General features: G+C 52.4%; 6 protein-coding genes across 6 annotated transcripts; 2 read left to right on the top strand and 4 right to left on the bottom strand.

Moving 5' to 3' along the window:
• The first annotated feature begins 5,682 nt into the window (after window positions 1–5,682).
• On the top strand, window positions 5,683–9,111 carry B0I36DRAFT_340192 (uncharacterized protein). Its single transcript, XM_046155929.1, has 4 exons — window positions 5,683–6,105; window positions 6,407–7,611; window positions 7,662–8,164; window positions 8,232–9,111. The coding sequence occupies exons 1-4, from the start codon at window positions 5,920–5,922 to the stop codon at window positions 9,059–9,061; spliced, it is 2,724 nt and encodes a 907-aa protein (XP_046004980.1). The 5' UTR covers window positions 5,683–5,919; the 3' UTR covers window positions 9,062–9,111.
• Window positions 9,112–12,393: 3,282 nt separating this feature from the next.
• B0I36DRAFT_356083 (uncharacterized protein) lies at window positions 12,394–14,155 on the bottom strand (the record flags this gene model as incomplete). The annotated part of the gene is given in 5 exon segments (XM_046157527.1): window positions 12,394–12,417; window positions 12,539–12,641; window positions 13,073–13,086; window positions 13,123–14,106; window positions 14,126–14,155. The coding sequence occupies 5 exon segments, from the start codon at window positions 14,153–14,155 to the stop codon at window positions 12,394–12,396; spliced, it is 1,155 nt and encodes a 384-aa protein (XP_046004979.1).
• Window positions 14,156–14,869: 714 nt separating this feature from the next.
• Window positions 14,870–16,044, bottom strand: B0I36DRAFT_340187 (uncharacterized protein). The gene has a single exon (XM_046155928.1). The coding sequence runs from the start codon at window positions 15,888–15,890 to the stop codon at window positions 15,168–15,170; it is 723 nt and encodes a 240-aa protein (XP_046004978.1). The 5' UTR covers window positions 15,891–16,044; the 3' UTR covers window positions 14,870–15,167.
• A 334-nt stretch (window positions 16,045–16,378) lies between these two features.
• B0I36DRAFT_340182 (uncharacterized protein) lies at window positions 16,379–17,178 on the bottom strand. The gene is made up of 3 exons (XM_046155927.1): window positions 17,123–17,178; window positions 16,735–16,934; window positions 16,379–16,620 (listed from the first exon to the last, which is right to left on the bottom strand). The coding sequence occupies exons 2-3, from the start codon at window positions 16,932–16,934 to the stop codon at window positions 16,452–16,454; spliced, it is 369 nt and encodes a 122-aa protein (XP_046004977.1). The 5' UTR covers window positions 17,123–17,178; the 3' UTR covers window positions 16,379–16,451.
• Window positions 17,179–19,901: 2,723 nt separating this feature from the next.
• B0I36DRAFT_223834 (uncharacterized protein) lies at window positions 19,902–20,336 on the bottom strand (the record flags this gene model as incomplete). The annotated part of the gene is made up of 2 exons (XM_046149045.1): window positions 19,902–20,031; window positions 20,137–20,336. Coding segments are annotated over 2 exons (330 nt in total), but the record flags the coding sequence as incomplete, so codon positions are not given.
• Window positions 20,337–20,474: 138 nt separating this feature from the next.
• Window positions 20,475–21,065, top strand: B0I36DRAFT_356081 (uncharacterized protein; the record flags this gene model as incomplete). The annotated part of the gene is made up of 1 exon (XM_046157526.1): window positions 20,475–21,065. One exon carries the CDS (start codon window positions 20,475–20,477, stop codon window positions 21,063–21,065), a length of 591 nt encoding a protein of 196 aa, XP_046004975.1.
• Between the last annotated feature and the right edge of the window lie 1,203 nt (window positions 21,066–22,268).

Genomic DNA, 22,268 nt, shown 5'->3' with positions numbered 1-22,268 from the left:
CCTGATATACATGCTCCTCGAGAAGGGCGCCTCCCTCGTTTCTTATATGGAAAGTAGCACGAGAAGGCAGAGACCTTTTCGAAGACACCAACGGCTGGTAGGCGCTATGTGAAATCTTCGAGAAAATTCTCCAGGATCCCAAACTTCACGGAGTTGTCCTTGTGGTCGACGCTCTCGACGAGTGTTTGCAAGGTCTGCTAGTGTTTCTCGACCTCGTGGTTAGGACATCGTAAACAACCAAAGCGAAATGGCTCATTTCAAGCCGTAACTGGCCACAGATTGAGAGGCCAGTACACAAAGTGGCGCACAGGCTGTCGCTTGAGGTTAACGAAACTTCAGTTGCGAAAGCCGTGAACATTTACATCGAGTACAAGGTCTCTAAGCTTGCATAAGACATGGATTATTGCAATGATGTCTCTGAGGAGTTATAGCACTATCTCTTGTCGAACGCAGATGGCACGTTTCTCTGGGTTGCCTTGGTTTGTTAAGAACTGGAAACGACTGAGGCATGGGACGTATTACAGAAAGTTAAGTCCTTCCCCCCGGGACTTGATGACCTATATCAACGCATGGCGGAGTAAACACTCGCCTTAGAATATACTGAATCCTGCAAGTAGGTTCTCGCACTCGTAGCATCGGCCTATCGCCCACCGTCCTTGTCTGAGTTGATCACTCTGGTTGGGAAGTCCTCTCGCATGGGGACCGATCGTAGAATGCTCCAGGGGATTATCAGTCTGTGCGGCTCATTCCTTACTGTTCGTGAGGACAAGGTGTACTTTGTCTACCAGTCGGTAAATGACTTCTTGATGAAGTCGCACGCGGTCGTTCTCTTCCCCAAAGGAGAGCCATCTGTCCACAGCCACATCCTCCAGAGCTCGATCGAGGCTATGTCCAGCATACTAAAGCGCGACAACTATAATCTACGCGATCCAGGCTTCCCAATCGAGAAAATCAAACCGCCGACCCCTGACCCACTCTCGACAGTCGGGTATTGCTGCGTCTACTGGGTCAATTATCTAGTGGATGCAATTACGTATTAGGTTGAAGGCAGCAGCGCACGCGACAGCGGAATAGTAGATAGCTTTTTGCGGAATAAAACTCTCTACTGGATTGAGGCATTGAGTCTACTACGTGGCATTTCGGATAGCATCGTTGCATTAGAGGGTCTCAAACAGTGCATTCAGGTATGTTTTTATATGCCCATTTGCACGTCAACATTACTGAAGAGAGCAAGATTATCAGAGTGCTTTAGGTCTTCAGACAATAGTCGTTAACGTGTATCGTCTTCTACGAGGCTTCCGGCCGGCGATTGAGAGCCGACCACTGTAATGTTACGCCTCGGCACTCGTCTTCAGTCCTGCTAAAAGTCTAGTACGGAGGCTCTTCCGCGGCGAGAAACCGGACTGGGTCGAGTGCAAACCGGAACTGTCGTAGCGGTGGATCGCGTGTGAGGCGACACTCGAGAGTTATACCGACCGGGTCCGGTCGGCAGCCTTCTCCCTAGGCGGCAGCCGCGTTGTCTCCGCATCGGATGATAACACAGTTAAGCTCTGGGATGCGGCTACGGGTATATGTTAGGCGACACTTGAGGGCCATACTAACTGGGTCTACTCGGCAGCCTTCTCCCTAGATAGCCGCCGCGTTGTCTCGGCATCATGGGATAAGACAGTCAAGCTGTGGAATGTAGCTACGGGGAAGTGCAAGGTGATATATGGAGATTTTGCTAATTGCTCTTTCTTACTCGACATGACTGACACGTACATCTATACCGGTGTTCGACTAGTCCTTATCGAGAATGCCGTGGGATACATGTTGGATCCACATCCAAACATGTCCGTCACGGCCGGTCGCTAACGTTATGCTATTAGTTCGGATGGTGTATGGATTTTGAGAGACTCGCAGCCGGTCCTTTGGCTTCATCTAGAGCTCCGATCGCAAGTTGTTGGATGGACCACAGTGGGTGTGGACATAAAGTTGGCTATTGGATGCTCGGCTGGCCGCGTTTTTATCCTACATTTTACTTCTATCTAGAAATACGCGATTATAATGGGCGCCTTTGACTATCGTTTCCCCGTCTGCCTTAAACAGAGGTTAGCTTTAATTTTGTCTCCGATATATCGTAGCTTCATATACGAGAACATACAGTATATCTTGATTTGTCATTTGTGAGATTCTTGCCATAGAACCAACATGGGACAGGCCTCACTCAGTAGTGTGCTTAATTCATACTGCACATCTCAGCTCATGCGACATCACTATTGTGAACCAACCTCAACCAATGGGAACATGTCTGTACGATTGATTTTCCGTACGAATTGAATTGCGAGTACGGAACCATACAACAGCCGTGGATGCGCCGCTAATATTCACGATGCGAGTCGGGAAACCCTTTCTGAGGCAGCAGACACGTGCGAGAATGCCATATTGGTTTTTACAATCACAACTTCCTGCTATGCCCAAGCCAAACTGACAGGAAAGTCTCTTGGAATGAAACCACCCTGAAGACCCGGGCGATTTCGACTTCGACTACAGAGTACTGTAATTTGTTTAATAAAAAGCTTCAAGACATCTTGGGGAGTCCTTCCAAGGGTTCCTCTCCAGATATCATCCCTTTTATGCAATAAGTGAAGGATGGGGCAATCCGATATCCCGAACTGGCTGTCGTGACTGCCATTTCAGGCTGCACATCGGATTGTCCCAATCTTCATTTATTACATATACAGGATGATGTCTGAAGAGGATCCCTTATGAGGACCCTTCACACTTTAGATATACAGTACTCAATTCACAGAGGTGATGTTACAGTAACACGTTTCATCAGCTGCAACGCAAGCAGCTGGCCTCGAAGGGCTACCCACAGTCTACCTCAGATCGACTTTGAAGATGTCACTGTCAAGCTATCACCGCCAAGAAAGCGCAATGGTAACTCTCTGAGTGCTTGCATTCTTACGACATTTTCGGCTCAAGAATCCAGGTTCCCTCAGCCCTGACTGCCTGCGAAGCACAGCACGCCATGGACGTGAGGGCACACTCCGCCGCCTTTCCCTAATCCGACTTCTCCCGCCACCATGTCGGGTGCTTCAGGCCCTGCCCCTTCTACACGTGCCGAGATAGAACGCATAGCCGTATCGCGTCGCTTCGACGAAGATGTCGCAGAACTCCTGATATGAGCAGACTCCTTGCCTCAATCGTTTCAGGCTGCCTGGAAAAGAACTAGTCAGCCGCACTACCGTAGACGTCTGGGCTCTCTGACCTACTGGCAATGGCTGGCATTACTCCCGATCACCAAGTTACTTTTGGCCACCGCAGGCGCCGCATATGTATCCGCCCTCGAAGCCGGTGTCTTTACATGTCGCGCACTTATACTTGGACATATCGAGTGAGCGAACAAACAAAGGCCGTTTTCCAAAGATTTGAGTTTACGTCGAAATGGAGGCGTACAGTCGAGAATGCTGCCCAATCAAGCGCGGGGCTCCGAATGTTTGTTGGACAGTTTCATTGATCTAAGCTGCGGATAAAGCTCGGCAGTGCCGGCCAACTGTGAGGCCAATGCCAGCAACTGTCGCCTCCCCAGACCCATCATCCGTCCCATTCGTTTACACCACCAAAGCCACCAATCACGATGCCATCGGATCTTATGAACCACCGCCAATGTCAAGCATGCGCAGAGACTTTTGACAGTAATGAATTGTTGATGGAACATCTGAAAACAAGTCAGGTACGTTAGTTCGATCGCTGGAAGTCAGGACGCTGATCTACCCAACAGGTCGAAGAGCTACAACTCAAGGATAAAGAACAGCGATTGAAGCTTGAACTGCATCAAATAGAAATCAAGCTTGAACATTGTCAGGCGCACCACGGGTCAGAGACTCAGCAGAGGGACGACGAGACTCCGCAGAGGGACGACAAGCCTCAGCAAAAGGTTGATGTGTTCGCTCGTGTCAAGAAATGTCCAACCTGTGGGCTGCCTTGTCCTCGTACAAGACACCTCAAGGAGCATTTTGGGACACGTAAGTCTCGATGTTCTCATACTTCATGCATGTCACTAATTGGCTCTGATCAGATATGCCCTGCACAGAGCACTGTGTCTTTTGCGGCAAAGTGCCACAATGCCAGCACTACTCTCAAACACTTCAGAAATTGCGACAAAGCATCTTCGGCGTTTAAAACGAAATGGGAATACTTGATGCAAACCTGTTCGGACCTTGATAAACTTCTCGCAGAAGAATTCGTCAAAGCACAGGCTGAGTCAAGCAAGGCTGAGCCAGCCAAGGGCCCTTACAGGCACGAACGAAAACGAGACGGAAGTCGAGACCCTCGTTGCGATAGCGAGTTGCCTAGCCACAAAAGGACCAGAGTCTTCTCGGAGGTGGAGGCTCAGACCAACCCATCATCACGTGCATATCATGAACAAACTCATGAACCACTCTACGTGCACTCCGGCAACACAAACGGTGGCATTCATGAACTGGCCTTGCCTGACCATACTGCCATGAATTTTTATGCGGCCCCTATTTTGCGCTGGACACAGCCGCATCAAACCCAGGTGGACTATTTTAACCCCCCCCGTCCTGAGACACCCTCCAAACCTCACAGTCCACAGCACAAGCGTTGACGAAGATACATTCGCTCTAATGGAAGGTGGACTTTCCGGTCATGAGTTTTCATCTACCATATAATGGAATACGAAACCAGACTCCCTCGAAATTTCATTGAGCTGCTGATGGACCTGCTGATAGACTGACCGCGACATTAGTATCCCGTCTACTCCGGGGTTCACCGTCGACATGAAGTAGACAGCAGTAAGATGCCCGCTATTGAGCTCAAAGCAAGTCCGACTGTCCTGGATCGTTCTGTGTTGAATGAGTAGATTGGACTTATGCGAGTATTCAGGTGACTTACAGGCCGCCGTCTGGGAGGTGAACAGGTGATGCAATATCCGCCGGCAATTGTGCTGGAGGAGCTTCAAACAATCCATTTGCTGCCGCAGTGACGCCGGGGTTAAGTAGGTGTGATTTTTTATAGTAGACAAGTTGCGTTCCTGGGGTGAATAGGAGAGCCAAGAAACCAAATGCCTGCCGCTCGCCACCCTTCCTAAACTGAAATATATGACGGCCATCGCTTTGGAACTCTCGGTAGAGGCCAACGGCGGGTGATTTCAGCAAGAATTTGATCGTATCTCTTATCCGCTGTGGTTCAGATTATAATGATCCTGGCATGAAGATCGAGAAGCCACTAACGATATCGCTCAGAATCTGCTTGTGTAGGAAGTCGAGGCCTTTTTGAGAGAGGCATGGGAAGCCCTCTTCCTTTCTTTCTCCATCATCTTGCCCAAAGAAGGGTCTGGGTAGACGACGTATCCGCCATCATCAAGCGCAGCTTTCGCGGATTTCGAGTCGCCTGTTTCGTTGGCCATGCATGCAAACGGAGGACGCGGTAGAAAACAAGGAGGCACTGAGGGAAACGACAGCGTGATGCCCAACTGTCAGGCGCGCGGATTGCTCATGTGCAGTTCACGAAGCTGCTGATAAGCCCCTTATCTGCTTGTGACATGGTCCGTGCGCAGTTCCCCGCCAGGGGCCGTTTGCTGTCCCGCTGCTCGAGGTACTGTACAGTACTGTACTGTATCGGCAGCCATCCCATTTTATCATAACTCACGACGTTTCGCAAGCGGTGGTGTGGCGGAAAACGCCATTTCACGGAACGACGGCTCGGAGCAATAGGCAACAGTCCCTCGCCTGGGCAAGTTTCATTCGAGAAGCTTGCTAGGGACGCTACCGAGACATCACACTAGCGCCCACTCCATCACCAGTATGGGTGTCTACTACGGCGCGCGGGCTTTGCGAGAATCGTGACGTTTAGAGGAGATTATTTGGCACCTTGATGGAATTAGACTGAGCTGCAGATCTCGACAGCGCCATGCCGCCCGGCCGGCCTTCGAAAAGGACTGGCGAGTCAGCAGACGGCAACTCATCGGACGAACACAGCATCAAAGTCAAGTCGCAGCGGACACAACGGGGATCGACGCAGAGCGACTTCTCAAGCGTGGTCAAGAGCAAGCTTCAGTCGTACACGCGTACAGGTCAAGCATGCGATCGTTGCAAGGTGAGCAAAATCGAAATACGCTCTTTAATCATCGTACCAGCACGCCGGTCGGTTCACTTCGATTTTCGGAGCGGCCTTGCCTGTTGGAGTAGTATGACGAATCTGGCCACGCACCTACCCGTGGAGGTCAAGCACGGCTGAATCTTGCACTGCCTCTTGGCGCTGTCTTCCCTCAGATCGTGTTTTTGATCGAAGATGACATGGCTCAACCCTCCCAGTCGCGCTGCAGCACAATTCCCGGCTTAGAAACCACGACTCTCGACGTTCCAAAGAGCAATCTAACATGGCAAAACTTGATCAGGTCCGCAAAATACGTTGCGATGCGTTGCCCGAAGGGTGTTCGCATTGCATTCGTCAGAACTTGGAATGCTATGTCACGGATCGCGTCACCGGTCGCACGGAGCGCCGTGGCTACACACAGGAGCTTGAGAGAGAGAAGGCAGCCATGTTGGCACAGATCCGGACGCTCAAAAAGATGCTCGAAGCGAACGGAATACATGCGGCGCGGTTTCAGTGGCCTCAGTCCTTGGATTCTCCGGGGCGCTCGTCATCGCGCTCACAACTCGATATAAGCCACCAGGACGTTTCTCAACAGACTTCACACCTGACAACACCTATGGGTCCTCCTTCTCCCTTTACCAACAGTGAGAGCACTTCTTTGAGTGTTTCTCAAGACGCCAATCCAAATCGACCACAGCTTGTTGCCTTCAAAAGTTTGACGCTATCCATTCTTGGAAACGACATCGATCTCGGCGCGTTCGGAGAGACTGATCTCCCAGATCCCTCGCTCCGCGTTCCCGATGTACCCCTACACTATTCACCAAGCGAGAAGATGATTTTGCATATGATGCTCAACCTACAGCGTCCCACAAATGTCGAGCTTCCACCATGGAGTGAGGCACTCCGGTATGCGGAATGGTGGTTCGCAAATATCTATCCGTTCCTGCCCATTCTGCACCGGCCAACCTTTTTGTCGAATCTCAAACTGCTTTACGAAGACCCTGTATCGCCTTCATTAGCGCCCGCGGACATTGTTGGCATCCATGTGGTGTTCGCGACGACATTGCGTCAAATCAGCTTTACCTCGCTCGATCACTCGAAGCGACCGCATCTAGCCGCATGGTCTGAGAAGCACTACCACTATGCTCTTGGGAGATTTTCAGAGGTTGTCGTGTCGCGGAATCTCCTGGATGTCCGAGCAATCGCACTCATTCTTTTCCACGCGACGAGATTCTCGAAGCCTAGGGTCAGTGCCTATGTCGCAAATCAGGCCCTATCCCTTGCAATGGAACTGGGTTTGAATCGAGCACGCCCCTCGCACGTCCGCACAGGCAGGCTGGAAGAAGAGATGCGCAAGAGATTATGGTGGGCAATCTTGTGGCTGACAATCACGATCCATGGTCGCACGGGACGGCCGATGCCGATAGGCCTACATGATATGGACATCGATTACCCGGACGCATTATCCGACGAAGCTCTCGAAGAGCAGAGCGGCACACTATCGGAGTTCCGGCCTGCCCTTTCCTCGTTGGTCTTTGGATTATGAAAGCCACGAGGATGTATCTGCATATGTACTCAAGCATATACAGCATTCGATCCAAATCATCCGCATATCTCATCTCGCTACAGGCACTGGAACAACAGCTCAAGAACTGGCAGGATAGTCTCCCTGATAGTCTTCAGCTTACCGAGGCTGATCTCGCAGACGCTGCAGTCAGCGACTTCCACGCACTCTATATCCACTACACCAGCCTAAATCTTCAGCTGTACTTGCGCCATCCCATGGCGCTGCCGTCCGAGGATCCCGCGCTCCTGGACAGCACTCTACAGGCCAACGAAGAGAACTCGAAACGCCTGCTCAGGTGTCTCCTGGCCCTGCACAAAATTGGATGGCTTGAAGCCACATGGCTTGCGTTGGGGACGTATACAAGTGGTGCCTTTCTGCATCTGACGTCCTATTGGCATAGAAGGAATATTCTGAACGAGCATGATATGCTTGACCTGCGGCGAGACATGATGTCCTGGTTCATGATTATCAATGAGACCAGCCAACTTCTTGGTGAGGAATAGCATGACGCAACAAGGTTGTCAATATTTGAGACTGACAATTGTACCCGTACTTGCAGACAATGGACAGAGACTATCTGCTGCGATCAACGACATAATCCAACGCGTGCTAACGTGGATCGAACATGATTATCACCGGCTGGCAAACGATGCCCGGTCCTTACACACACCACGCGATATGGCCGCCAAGCGCACAGCTCAAGAATCAGGGCAGATACCACATATGTCCTCGATGGTACCCAATCAGCGCCTGGCAGATTCTTCGAGCAGGGGCAATGTGTCATATGATTTGCCCTCGAGGACTGGCTTCTATCCAGACCCTTCTGTATCCGACCCCGGGGTGTACAGCCAGTCCACGGGCTATCCAGGCACACAACTTCAACCTCCGAATCCCGGGGCGCCCTATAATCCTGGTCACCCATTCACTTACGAAGGACAGATTAGAATGGAACCACCACATGGCCACGAGCACAGCTCAGGGCCGACTCCACGGACCGGCGCCTCAATGGACCCTTATGCGCCGGGTGGGGCACCACCAATGTCACAAACCTCGCAGCCCATGATGTGGCGCCCACCAATATCGACAACCAATACGCACGATATCGAGGCAGGCATGGCGAACCCGAGCGGAAGCGGGCCTCATGCAGGCGCAACATGGAGCGACTGGAACACGCCCATCCCTGGCAGCCAAGAGCACCGTTATGGGTCGCATTCCCTCGTGGGGATGGGTCCGGGCCCGCGACAAGAGACGCGCCCGGACAGTGGCATGCCGGTAGGACCTGAGATGGAGATGAACATGGGTCCTGGCGTGCCTGTTACCGGAAACGATATGCCTTGGCCCGGATTGATGTACCCAGCAACCTCGGAGCGGCAGCAGAGGCCGCAATGACATGATGCAGGAGCCATAGCAGAAGCCAATACTGATGAACCCTATTGCCGTTGACTATCCTTTTTGAGCCCATAAGGCTCCGATACTAAGGCTTTCCCGCCATCTTGGTGCTGATCGAGGTGCTTAGAGAATGCCTGTTCAAGCTGAAGTGACGAGTAACGGTGACGATCACAAGTATGGAAGTGCTATGCTTTTGCGCAACAATCAAAGTATCCTCGAGCACCAACGAAGCTTTTAGCTCAGATCGTAGGATTTGCTCCACAACCTTCAGCCCATACCAGAGCCTTGTGGGCTCCCGGGAACATAGGGCTGTCACACACTGCACCTGGTGTCTAGCACTAGACAAAACTGTGTTGGGGCAACGGTATGTGATCATTGTGCCTGCGGGCGAGTCGTATCGATCGGAGCCAGGTCCGATGGCTGATAGGTCCCAGTGGATCGGGAAAACTAGGCTACAGTAGGATGGCCGGGCTACTGGAAACGCATGGGGGAGGGGGGGTTGGGGGGGGGGGGGGTGAGTTACATTGGACCATGGGAGTGGAGAAGAAAACGATACCTTTCACACTCCCGTCACCAACATCAAATCTCCTACCCATGCATTCTTTGTGCCCGACCCAAGCGCGCCCAGCAGGAGAGGGTCCCCAGCCTAGAGCTGGCGCATGCGTGTCGTCTTGTCTGTGGTCTTGTACCACGAAATATGCCAGTCTGAGGTCGGGCGCACCTCAGCAGATCATTCAAGGCGAGGGTGTAGGGAGTCAGGGTCGGAGCCAACACATGATTTACCTTGAGCTTTTGTTGCTAGGTGCGACATCCCTGTGTGAGCCCAGGTGTCTTGATTCCACCACCCTCCGGAGGCTTGGCTAACTCTAAGTTATGGGTAGCCCAATGAATCCTTACTATTATCTGAGCGACGTATCCATGCAATGTGTGGCGCACAACACCACCTCTTGACAACGTCCTCCGCATCGCCTGCGATCCCAAAAGACCGGCTGATGTCGCAACGAAGCGGAACAGCGACTGCAATGCAACACATACAGTAGCACCCGACCATCCCGATTTCGGGCAAATGAGGCGTCCGTACTTGGCGTCCAAGACTTCGTCTGTAAACGTCAGCTAATTATTCAACCATTTTCGCAATCTGCCTATGAACTTACTCAAGTTGATGCGAGATAGCAACGGATTGACACCACTAGAGTCGTTACACAGGCACTCCAATGAACGTCCGTCAGGGGAGAGCTTGCATCTGGAGCATGTTTCCGTGAACGACCCATTACAATGAACATCTAAGCCTTTTGCCGGGACCAAAGTGCCGCCCTGGTTCCACAAGCAAGGTCCCAGGCTGATGTATGAGAAGTAAGTGAGATTAGAGGCCAGCTTGGAGTGAAAGCAATTCGCCTCTACAATAATGGACGACCCGCTACTCGTGCTTACAGGGTCTGCGTGTAGCCGAACGTCTATGAACATTGGTGTTAGCACTATACCTCGACGATATGCTTTGATGCCGTACCGTGAGAGTGGTCAAATTGATTTGCTCCTAATACTATCGGAGTGCCTACGGTTAATAGTAAAATACTTAGAAAGATCATGGAGATATGCTGCTCCATTATCGACAGAAGCGGGATGAACCAGTCTCGAAGACGCAGGCAACAAAGTGCCGCAAGGAGTTTAAATGTGCTCACACCGCAGTCAACCGTAAAGTGCTACATTATTCCTAGTGACCTAATCATCACCACTATATTTGGTCCATACCTGCGTGCGCAATGTTGTCTCAAGCTGCTGTTGCATCGTTGGCCAGAGGACGAAGGTCCCCTATGTGTGAGCGATCCTGCAGAATTGCTAGCAAGTCTTCTGGCTGTTTGCTCTAAATCCAACTAGTATACCTGAGATACCTCGCACGTTCAAAATGCTGAGCCACCTGCTTCATGGTGCCGGATATAATGGCTTCGGAGAAACCCCACGAACACCATGTCTACAAACGCTCGGCGCTGAGATTCAGCAGCGGCTCCTTGATGCTCCGAGGACATCTTATAGCATGACTCGCCCTCGATCATCATCCCGCACACATCATATTGAACGAACCAAGCCAGTGATGCCCACAGCAGCTTCACATGGAGAACGAAACACCGCGGGTCAGCCAGCATGTAGCTTCCTGGCAGATTCTCGAGATATGCCGCTCGTGGCCTGGGCAACTACACATGCATACTGGACTGTCAACCTTTACAGGCCAAGAGCTATTCAGACAAAGGACGCAGGAATTATGCAGAATTATTTATGAGCACTGGCCTAGCCGCCGCCATGCCCGGTGAACCCTCCCTCACAGCCTCCGTCTGCCGCCGCTCGCGTCCAGGATGGCAAGTTCGCCCTACACAGAATGCTATTATCATTCAGGCCAGCACTCTTCGCCTGAGGCTAAAGTAGTATCAGATCTAGGGCTATTATTTGTACCAACTCCAGAGAAAGGACCTGCTCTGTGATGTTCCACATTCAGATGCAAGCAAACTTTAGTAGCGTGAACGGCATAAACTGAAGCAGTCGTGTTCGCATAGAGGGCATGACGACACAAACAAACAAGGGATTGTTTATGGCTTAAGGAGCACTACAAAGAAGGCTGCGTGGTCAAGCGGCGGACCGCCAAAGGCTGGAGGTAAGCAGTGCATTAGGTGATCACCGATCTTAGTAGTGTAGCAAGCGACGGCCTGCCGACAGGAAGCCGTCGCTGAACCGACAGACACTATCGGCGCCACAACACACAACCGTCACGGGAGGCACAACTCACGATAAAGGACAAAGGACATATAGACGAGGGTTCTCCGAGATAGACAGCCACTACCTTTGTAGTTCAGCGATCAATCTAAGTATCGTTCCAATCGTCCACTTGACATAGTCACTTATGTGCACTGGGGTGATATCTCTTCCCAGAGACACGGCGCGACAACCCCAAAAGGAATATGACAGTACGGAGTTAGTATTGCTTAGGCTTCACCTACCTATCAGAACATAAACCCGTAGTATTCATGTTCGGCGACTAACCCCCGGAGCCCAGATCATGACAAGCAGGGTGGAGGCCAAAGCGGTTACAGCGGTGGCCACCGGGGTATCGAGTGACCAAACCAGGCAGGCAGCACGCTCTGAATACAAGTATCAGTACTCAACTACGTGACAGCTGTCGTCTGATATAGTTCTTCAGTCACTGATATAAATAACATGCACGAGTTAAAAATAGGTTCGAATTCTTCATAACATGTGAGGGGAGAGTGCTTCCTCATAGGCTTCCCGTTCATATCATAGCCGGGATGATGTAATAACCATAGTTCCTGCAATACTAGTAGTATTTAAGTGCTCAGGTACTCCAGACACTATCATAGCACGATATTATGTCCCTCGGCACAGGTGAATACTTGATTGTTCACACATATTCATAGATCACCCCGTTATTACCCTCTTTACCTAAATATGAGCCCTCTTTTTAGCACTTACGACCTCCTTGAAAGGCTTCTTGAGGACGATTGGTCTGATGTCCCGAGCCTTTCCCGATTTGGAGACGCTAAAGCGAAAGTCCAAGAAGAATTGGAACGAATTTCTACTGAGGAATGTTATGATAGACTAGAAGTAATGCTCCGACGATGGATTGATTGGAAGGGCCAAAGGAAGAACGACGCCACACAGATTATCCATAGCGGGCCTATGGGACTTTTCAGTCTTATTGAGGATGAAATTGCGGAGCACTACCAAAGCCTCGAAATAGGCAGGAGGTTACGCACTTATTATATCTACGCTAGGTTAATAGATATATCGATATTCGGTGCAGAGTATTCATATTATCTATCACCTCCGATGGATAGATGGAGCTGGATCAAGGGTAAGGAGCTGTGGAATATTTCACAAAACCTACTTTTGGAACATTTTCTCCCGATATGCCAGGGACATTTCGAAGTACCGGAGCGAGATATTCCGCAATTCTTGAGGGCCTTAGTCCTTCACCGTATACACGAATTACGACATGTCCATTACCTTGATTTGAGGCTCTTCGATAGTAGGCGTCAAGACGCAATACGGGTTACAATGTGGCAGACACGGCCTGCTACTGCGGCGGTCCCGATGGCATGCCCAGTGGCCAGGACCGGTCCAGGCTCACGGACAACATATGTCTGAGCTACTTCGCCAGAAGAGCCAGGCCGGCCCATCTGCGAGTGCACCGTCTCGGGTCGCGCCTGGACCACAAAGAGGTCGCCCGAAACTCCATCTCTTGCCCATTCGATATCCATGGCGCAGCCGTAGTGCCTCTCAATCACACATGCCCATCGTCCAAGCTGCAAGATTTCATGATCGCTGAGCACGAAGCTCGCACGCTCGGCCGCGGTCGTCGCCACGCTAGTCGTTGGAGCGTCCGTCTCTGCCTCGCCTCCATACACCATCTTGATGGCCTTGCTTCCACACGTCTTGCTCACAATGGGGACAACACCGCCCCCACTACCAATCAGCGGCTTGAACACCTCGTACTCGTCTGGATCGACCGTGCCCTGCACGACAGTCTCGCCCAGACCCCAGGACGCGTTGATCAGAACCACTTGGTCGTAGCCACTCTCCGGGTCGATCGTGAACATGACCCCCGCCCCGCCCCCTGCCCGGTTCGCGCGGACCATATGCTGCACACCAACCGAGAGCGCCACACTCGTATGGTTGAATCCCTTGGCTTCGCGGTAGCTGATGGCCCGGTCCGTGAAGAGCGACGCATAGCATCGCCGGCAGGCGGCCAGCACCTCCTCGGCGCCGCGTACGTTCAGGTACGACTCTTGCTGCCCCGCAGAGCTTGCGGTAGGGAGATCCTCTGCTGTGGCGCTTGACCTGACTGCAACGCTCGGATCGCCCACCCCCGCCTGGGCGCCGAGGCCAAGGGAAGCAGCCTCAATCGCAGCCGCGACCGGGGGTGGCCAGGAAGCCCCGAGGAACAAGGATCTGATGGTGTGGCCCGTATCAACCAGGTTTGTCTTGCCCTGACGCCAGTGGTCAATGGCCGCTTCAAGCCTGCTGCAGATGCCATTGACCTCAACAAATTGCCAGTACCTTATGCGTGGGATGTTGTGGCAAAGCCATGTGGCACGGCAATTTCCTCGCTATCAAGAGCGCTAATCATCTCACCCAGTGATGCGGTCTTGCTGCCAACCAAGGCCACATCCTTGAGAGACAAGGAGCGAAAGGTCCGGACAAACTCGCTCGATTTTTCCATCTTAGATTGTGGGTCTGGTGGTTCCTGTGGTGGCGATCAGTTAGAGGAACGATTTGTCATGGAAGGCTGTGGTACAGGGAGGGCAAGCTGATGTGGTCCAAAAAAAAAAAAGGAAAGAAAAACAACAACAAACTGGCTCCGGACCAGCCCCAAGGTCTTGGACGGGATGATATAGTCCCTCACCAGGTCAGCAATTGAAGTGTGTGTTCCAGGGGGTGGGCAGTTCTTGATGGCACTGTCTGACCCCGCATGGTTGTCAACATGATGCAGCATTGGCGCATCTGGCTCTCGGGTCGGCGTGTGGCTGTAGTCCGTAGAGTCTAGGCAGCTTGCGGCTGAACCGTGCAGCCTGCAGGTCAGTCGTGCAGCTTCGTGCAGCCACGCCACTGCAGGGGGCACAGGCGTGCATCGCATGTCAGGGCACCGGACCCTGACATGCAGTCAGACATGTGACCTGTGGTGATGCCTTTGTCAAATGGTGATCCCGGGAAGTATGCTCACTCAGCACATTCTCAGCTCGACACGTCCCTTCCACCTTGTCTGGCGAGTGCAGATCGTTGTCTTTTTTTTTTTTTTTTTTTTTTTTTTTTCAATCGCTTTCCGATGCATGTCTCGTCAGCCAGGGATTGGTCAACTCGAAAATCGAAGTGATGTGATCAATTTCTCATTCAAGTTATCTCCTAACGATTACAACTTGCGAACAAGTGGTCTCTTTGCTTGTTTCCCCCCCTTTTTTTTTAATACCTTTTAGCATTGAATCTTTTGATTCCTCCAAATTCGACGGCCGTCCAAGAATCCATATGCTGAACTGAACAGCCCGCCCTCTGACCAAATTTAGATCAGCAACCATACCCTTTTGAACTCGTGTGCAAAGGAAAATCAAGACACTTGCGCAAAATCCTCCAACCATATGGCGTTCATGTTATCGAGCTCTTGTTGGAATTTATTGAAACTCGCGCGCACATTGTACCATTGCATCTCGAGCGCCCGGGTCTTCTTCTCCAGCACCAGGACCTTGCTCTCGAGCACCCCGTTTTCCAGCCTTTTCTTTGCGCGGCTTTTACGTGCTGCCACGACGTTGCGCTGGCGCCGTGCGTCCGTGCCGTCCGCCAGAACTCGCATGTGTAGTCTCTGCTCGTGCACGTGCGTGACTGGCGTGATGTCGTGCTGCTCTGGACATGCGGGAATGATGCGTGGTTTGTTCTGCTCAGGACCGTCGTCACCTTTCGACTGCGGCGAGACGGGGTCGCTGTCCATAGAGTGTAGCTCCACGGTGTCGTTGCTGCTGTTGTTTCCGCTGTCTCCATGTCTAGCCCGAATACCTGCTGCATTGCTCTTATTCTGCTTTGCGAGGCCTGGGTTGAGCTCTGTGCAGGTCGGGTGGAAGTCTTCTCGAAAAGGCAGAGAAGGGATTTCTGAGACGTGTAACTGGGCTGCCCATGATAGTACAATCCCGTCCGTGTCTTCTTCGTGACTGCTGATAGTTGATGCGAGACTTGGTGACTCCGTCTGGACGCAATCCGGGATGATGAAGTTAAAGCAATGCTCCGGGGCCCATCTGGAGAGTCGCGAGTATGGGACCAGGGATGTCTCCCACTCCATGGCGTTCTCCGGTCCGCCAGGGAAATGCTTGTCCTTGATAGATATCTGGAGTGCAAGACTTACTCTGCACAATAAAAGTTGTCAAGCAGCTTGATGTGCTGAGCCGCTGGCAAAGATATGTGGAGAAACGTCAGACGACTTATATGCACACAGGCTGAATCCTGCTTTCGCAATGACCCAATGGCGTGGTACGACCACTTAGATAACCATTGTGCCTGACGCATGCATGCTCGTGACTAAGATCGACCACGACTAATTGCCGAAACGCCCGCAGGTTTGAGCTGCAACTAGTCGCAAAAGGGCATATGCTTGTGCCCTTGCTCTGCATAATCAAGCATTGCGACAGTAGCACAATGGGCGGTGGCCGATCGGACCAAAACGCGCCCGTTACACGGCCTAGAGTTTTGCCAAGAAAGGCCCCCTTGATAATTCAGACAGGGGCTCTTGTAACGTATCGCTTTGCCATGGCGGACACACAGGGGTCATATCCCCAAAATGTATTCCTCACACATAACAGCGCAACTATATTGTACGTTACAAGGATTTCTCATGCCAGTCCTGCTAAACGGTGACTTCGGGGGCTTTATCGTACAGCACTCTTCTCTGGCATAGAGGACACACGTCATGATCCCGCTCGAACCACTTGTCAAAACACGCCTTGTGGTAAATATGCTGACATGTCAGAGCTCTAATCAGAGTCGTATCTTGTATCGCATCCAGACAGATGATACTTTTCCAGGAGCCAATTGGCAATGCTCGTTAGAGAACAAATCTCATGTCCCGGAAAGGTCTCGTAAATCTTTATTCGTTGCGAAGGATCCATACACACGACAGACAGACTTACCAAAGTTGACTCTCGAAGCTGGATTCCGTAGCAGGGACGGCAGCTGGTAGGGATGGCCAGGCCGAGTCTCTCTGCTGCCTGCCCCGCCACTTGCTGAACGGCTCGGCTTGGAGCTGCTTGTCCAAAAGTCTGAGCCGCTGATTGGCTATTTGTTGGCTCCTTTCCATCGGAGCATCGGGTAGTTCATGTCGATTGAACATGCTTTACTGGTTCAGTGGTCTGCCCAGAGGATCGTGTATGCACATCTGCGGAGCTTCGGCCTTAGCATACAGTATCAGAAAAAAAAGCAGGACCGATGCTGCAAGCACGACAGCAGGGACGACTGCTGCCGGAAGGCTGCCAGACATGGGCTCTGCCGCGTTGGGCTCTGCCGGGTTAGCCATGTCGGGGTTCTCGGGTGCGGTCCCCGAAGGGTGGGGGAAGAATGTTGAGTGACTGGACATCCTTGATTTCGGCAAGCTGACGAGGGCGACGTGAAGTTTGAGACGGAATTCGTCATCTAAACTGCCAGGGAGATAGTTTATATGTATGCAAAGACGTGCCGCGGCCCCCTTGGGAAGCCAATCTCCGATAAATCACATACGGCACCTTGCCGGCGGGTGCCAGTAGACCGATGATGCATCCCGATGATGCATCCCATTCATCGGACCGAAGAACCCGAGTACGTGTGGCTTGCCGGTCTGGACTACTTTCAGGGTTTCTAGGCATGTCACTCCGATACCCTACATATCGTGGCGTGATGTCCCCCCCCCCCCCCCTTGGTACTATGGTAGGGTGGGCCATCTTGGCATTCCGACTGCCCCACACAACTCTTTCTTCTCGGGTACGCCCACCACCCTGCCCTGCGCGGGCCGACAGTAAGTGCAGCTCAGACGCATTGCTATCGGAACCCTGCGACGCCCTGGTCGCTCGATCATGGGCCCGCTGCAAGTTTCGTTCGACAGAGAGTTCTTGGGCCGCGCAGGGACAAGAGGGTTTGCGCTAGCCCCTTGTTCGGCATGAGCAGCGGAGCGGTGCATTGCCGCTCGGTTCCTGGCTTCATTGATAGAATACCTCTCATGGTCGGGCGCAGCAAACGCGTGAGTGACAACCTCAATTTCGACATGGATGGGCACAGGTTGGTATCTTGCAGGGCTGCAGACAAACGGCGCAGCCGCACCAGAAGGAAACAGAAAGGAAGAATACGGCAATGTCAGAATGACTCGGTGGGCTTTAGCGCATCGCCGTCTGTGACGTCTGCCGCAAGGGCATTCCGTCCCATTCGTCTCCGCTGGGTGGAGCGCAGTGTGAGTGAAGTTGGTGGCGTGCGGCCATTGACAAAAGTTCATCCGTGCTTACAGCATCTTGTTGGAGACTGTGTTGGCTCGGTCAGGTTCTCAGTGGCAGGGTCCAAGTGATGAAATGTGGGGCATCCACCGTTTCTCCGACAGGCCCGGGCTTCGCGCTCGTCTCCCAGAGTTGGCTCTCATGTTGCCAAAGGTTGCAACGGTGTTGAGTTGTGGCAAAGACTTCTCCGAGATAGGAGGACGGAGGAAAGCACAAGTTTCTGGTTAATGTCGCAGTGCGGCATGGGGCTGGGACAGTCTTTTTCAGCAATCGAAGCCAATGCTAATGGATGCGAGCCCGACCGAGGCGGACTCCGATGCCTTTACGCTGAAGTTATTTGCTGATGACGGAGATGGCGGTGGTGTCTACTTGGCACCGCAGCTTAGACGGCATACGCGCTGAGGCGCCGAGCTGTAGTTGAGGTTTCCCGCGCCACACTCGCAAGAACGGCCTCAGAGCAAGGGACCAGCAATCATCGACCAGGGGTGCATCACGCAATTGACACCCAGTCAGGATCGCCAATGCAAAGCAATGTCTCCAGAAGACAGCCCCGCGACGTGCTGGGCGTTGCGCGGAGACTGGACAAGTGGGTATTAACGGGTTGTTTTATCTGGTGGCGTCCTTCACACAGGCGAGACAGACTGGCTACCAGTAAATGTCAGAGTCCTTTCAGTGGTCGGACCTGTAGGAGCGTCGGCCTGCCTTTGGGACCCACGATCAAGGACAAGCCCGCTGGTTGAAGGAGACGTGTACTGGCTCTTGATTCAGCTGGATGACACGTGGTGGCAAGGGCCATGCAGCCTGCAAGCCACATCATATCAACCATCCTGCATGGGTGTTTCCCTCGTTTGACAGCAAGGATCGGCTCACGTCGAGCAGTGGTATGCAAATAGCCAATGACGGCCTCACTGGTGCTATGAAGACGACGAGGGTCTGATGTATGCCATTTGCAGTAAACTCGAGTCTACCCATTGGCCCAGAATGGTATTAAATGATAGGGCAGCCCTGCAACAGCATCATATCCTGTAGAGGGCACATCCAAGACCACAGAGCTTTGCGGAATCCTGCCGAGTCATCTTCCCGAGTTTCGAATATTGTGCCGCCCAGAGATGCATGCAAGGAAAAGGTTTGTGCTCAAGGCACGCGTCTATGGACGGCCGCTTTGTCGTCGTACTCTGTGTGGTAATTAAGGTATTGGCGGCGGCGACTAGGTACAGGGGCTGGCATGACGAGTTCGGGGCTCCTGGATCGTTTCTTTATCGTCAGGGAAGCCGGCATATACACCTCGGGCTGGACTGGGTGCGGCGGGTTCGATGTGAAAGGGTGCTGTACTTGTGTTGAAGGCACAGCGGTGAACGATTTCGGACTCACTGTGCCGCTGTGTGCCAGTACACCCACCGAGTATGCCGGCGTGCTATTTGGGGTCACACCAGTAGTGAGTTCTGACACTCTGGGTAACGCCGCGGCCGTCCTTGGCTGGCAACGGGTTTGTATTGGTGGCAAGGATCCGCCGTGTTCATGCATCGAGGGCGGCGCTGGAGGGGCGGCAAAGCTATGTCTCTCCTCCTGATGGTTCGTGGCCGCCGCTGTTGCTTGCGAGTGCTGTGGGAAGCTGTCTCTCCGGGTGGCACTGGAGCGGTTGTGGCTTGGCGGTCGCGGTGGCAATGCTGGTCCTGGCGGCACCGATCCTCTGACAACGTGATGGTTTGATTGTCCCATGACGTCTCGGGAGAAGGTCGAGTGTGTGTGAGAAAGCGAATGGGAGTGGGAGTGGGGATGGTGGTGGCCGCGAGTTGTGGATGCTCTGGTATGCCCTGCCTGTCCCTCGACGTTGACTGCGGAAGACAGAAGGGGGTCACTCCCGCCCTCTCCGCCATGTTGACCTCTCCAAGATGCCAGTGCATCGCCTCTGCCGCACGCCATGGTATGCCCATCTCCTCTGCCACCTTGGCCCACATCTCCTGTTTGAACCTTTATGAGTAGTTATGTCAATGGTTAGTTTAGGGTCCGGACGACATCGCCGGCAGTGACTGTGTTTGTGGGGCCTGTCACCGCAGCGGACACGCGGTCGCTTACCTCTCGTAAAGCCTTGCGAGCTTGTTCTTGCGCTCTTCATCCCATTCGCTTCGGCGTTCCAGGTAGTTCTGATAGTGCAGTCGACAACTGATGGCGCTTCGTCCTGGCAATCGTTTCGAGATGTCTTCCCATTTCATCCCGCTGCCTCTTAGATCGATAATTAATGCATCTTCTTCTGCAGACCATTTGCTCTGCTTCTTTGCAGGCGAGGCACTGCTTTGCGAGGCGCTGCTTTGCTTCTCTGCAGGCGAGTCACTGCTTTGCGCATGTTGCCCTTGGTGGAGCTCGGGCCTGTCCCTCGATGGGCAGTCGCGCTTGGGCTTGCAAAAGAACGAACGATGGATTCTGAACTACTACTAGCACCTCCTTCGCCGCTATCGCTTAGCACTCAGTCTAAGCCTATATTCGAGTTCGAGGAGCCCCCAGTCGGATGTATCATCGACAGGGCGGTTCCCAACCATTTGCCGGCCGGGGCTACTCGACCTTCAGGACAACGAATCAGCGCAATCATCTTAAAGTCAAACGTCTATCTTCCAACGCTGGTGGAAGAGCCTTTCGAGAGCGAGTCAGAGGAGGAATTGTGTGTCTCGGAATTTGCAAAACATGGCCTCTGTTTTTCAAGCCTTACAAACACCCTCGCTCTGGACCTCTTGTCCGAAGCGCGAGAGTTCTTCAAGGACAGTCCGCCTTCGGAAGTGGCAGGATTTCTCAAACACTGGAAGCTCTCAGAGTTCGGCAGAGAAAATGTAACGACTGAGTTAAACTCCGCAATCATGAGAGCAAAAGGGGAAACAGATACCCAAGATTCTGGTTCAATTGGTACGGCTACTCTGAACTTCCATCGCTACCTAGACTTGATCATGGAGCTTGTGGTGAATCCCACGCTTGAGGCTCTCCAGTCCGAACACGAACCCTGGACGCTCCAGTGAGCAACGAGGATATGAGAAGAGAGCTGGGAAATGGGGAAGACATCGGGATTGTAGTAGTCAGTAGCTGCTCGACGGCTGGTCCGTAACACATTCGTTTGACTGCATGCTGCTGGGCACTGCTTGTATAACTTCATCCTGGGGTTGGCCTTGTCGACTGGTAACAAGCAGTTGCTTCTCTACAAATCCAGATTGTAGGAGAGCTAAAGCAAAGATTGGTGGCGGACTATTGCCATCCCTGTCTATTGTTAGATGCAACACTTTCGCGTACTGTGAAGCGAGGTACGTACATTAGATACCAGTGATTCACAGTGGCTGCGACCCATCGGTTGAGGAAAATATTCAATCCAATGAGAATCACAAAGAGATGTGGTCCAAAGAGCACTTGTGCCTCATGAAGAGATATGATAGAAGCTGTAAAATTAGAGGCTGTATAGATAGCAGCCTGCGTCGGAAGGATCTTGTAAGTCGACATCGCCTTTATCAGAATCCGCGGGTACACGAAACCATTGATTACCCGAATAGAGGCACGATAGTAAAACTTATCGCCACGAGCGTAGCCGATGAGAGAGAGAGTAGCGCGAAGAAAGGCGATTGACTGGTAATTTGGGCGAGCAATAACTTTGTCCCCTGCGGATAGTCGTGATACAAGCCGCAGTGCGGTGAACGAATGGGCCAAGCATAAGGTAAGATCACAAGCTGTTGGGCTCGGCTGGGAGTTTATAGCGCGGAAATGGTAGCTGAATAGTTCCGCAATTGGAATGGCAATGTGACAGATGAGAGTGAGATGCCGAAAGGCGTTGAAGTTCTTCCGCCTGATGGGGAGCGATCGTCTGAATGCATGAAACACAAAGACACACGCATAAGTTGAGAAAACCCATAAAGGCTCAACAAGAGTTGTCGCTTTTTCGAGCATCATCCTTAGTGTGTCTTGTAGAGAACGGTAGACTGATTTGCAGTGTGGAATAGACAACGCCAAGGTTTGTGGTCAACTGAAGCCGTCTTTTAACAATGGCTTTGGTTGATGGCGTTGGAATGGGCAAGGGAGCGGATCCCGGGGTTGTACCCCATCTCCACGCACAGGGTTCCAACTAACAGGAGTGCTGTGAGGGGCCTGTAAGGGGCCTGTAAGGGGCCTTAACTACTGTCAGGGTCCCTGTGAGGGGCCATCGCAGGGATTCCGGCGTTAGCGTCTGGGCGCACTCG

This window comes from Microdochium trichocladiopsis (assembly GCF_020744255.1).
Source record: "Microdochium trichocladiopsis strain MPI-CAGE-CH-0230 chromosome Unknown B0I36scaffold_14, whole genome shotgun sequence".
Lineage (NCBI taxonomy): Eukaryota > Fungi > Ascomycota > Sordariomycetes > Xylariales > Microdochiaceae > Microdochium > Microdochium trichocladiopsis.
The sequence above is the reverse complement of the archived record's forward strand: the minus strand, read 5'-3'. Positions and strand labels throughout refer to the sequence as shown.

What these genes read in the sequence shown, in the direction of transcription:
- B0I36DRAFT_340192 (XM_046155929.1), top strand. Translation starts at nt 5,920, where the DNA reads ATGCCGCCCGGCCGGCCTTCGAAAAGGACTGGCGAGTCAGCAGACGGC. An exon ending in AAGCATGCGATCGTTGCAAG is followed by an intron (nt 6,106 to 6,406) that starts GTGAGCAAAATC and finishes AAACTTGATCAG; the next exon opens with GTCCGCAAAATACGTTGCGA. An exon ending in TGAGACCAGCCAACTTCTTG is followed by an intron (nt 8,165 to 8,231) that starts GTGAGGAATAGC and finishes CCGTACTTGCAG; the next exon opens with ACAATGGACAGAGACTATCT.
- B0I36DRAFT_340187 (XM_046155928.1), bottom strand. Translation starts at nt 15,890, where the DNA reads ATGGAGTGGGAGACATCCCTGGTCCCATACTCGCGACTCTCCAGATGG.
- B0I36DRAFT_340182 (XM_046155927.1), bottom strand. Translation starts at nt 16,934, where the DNA reads ATGTTCAATCGACATGAACTACCCGATGCTCCGATGGAAAGGAGCCAA. An exon ending in AGCTTCGAGAGTCAACTTTG is followed by an intron (nt 16,621 to 16,734) that starts GTAAGTCTGTCT and finishes CTCCTGGAAAAG; the next exon opens with TATCATCTGTCTGGATGCGA.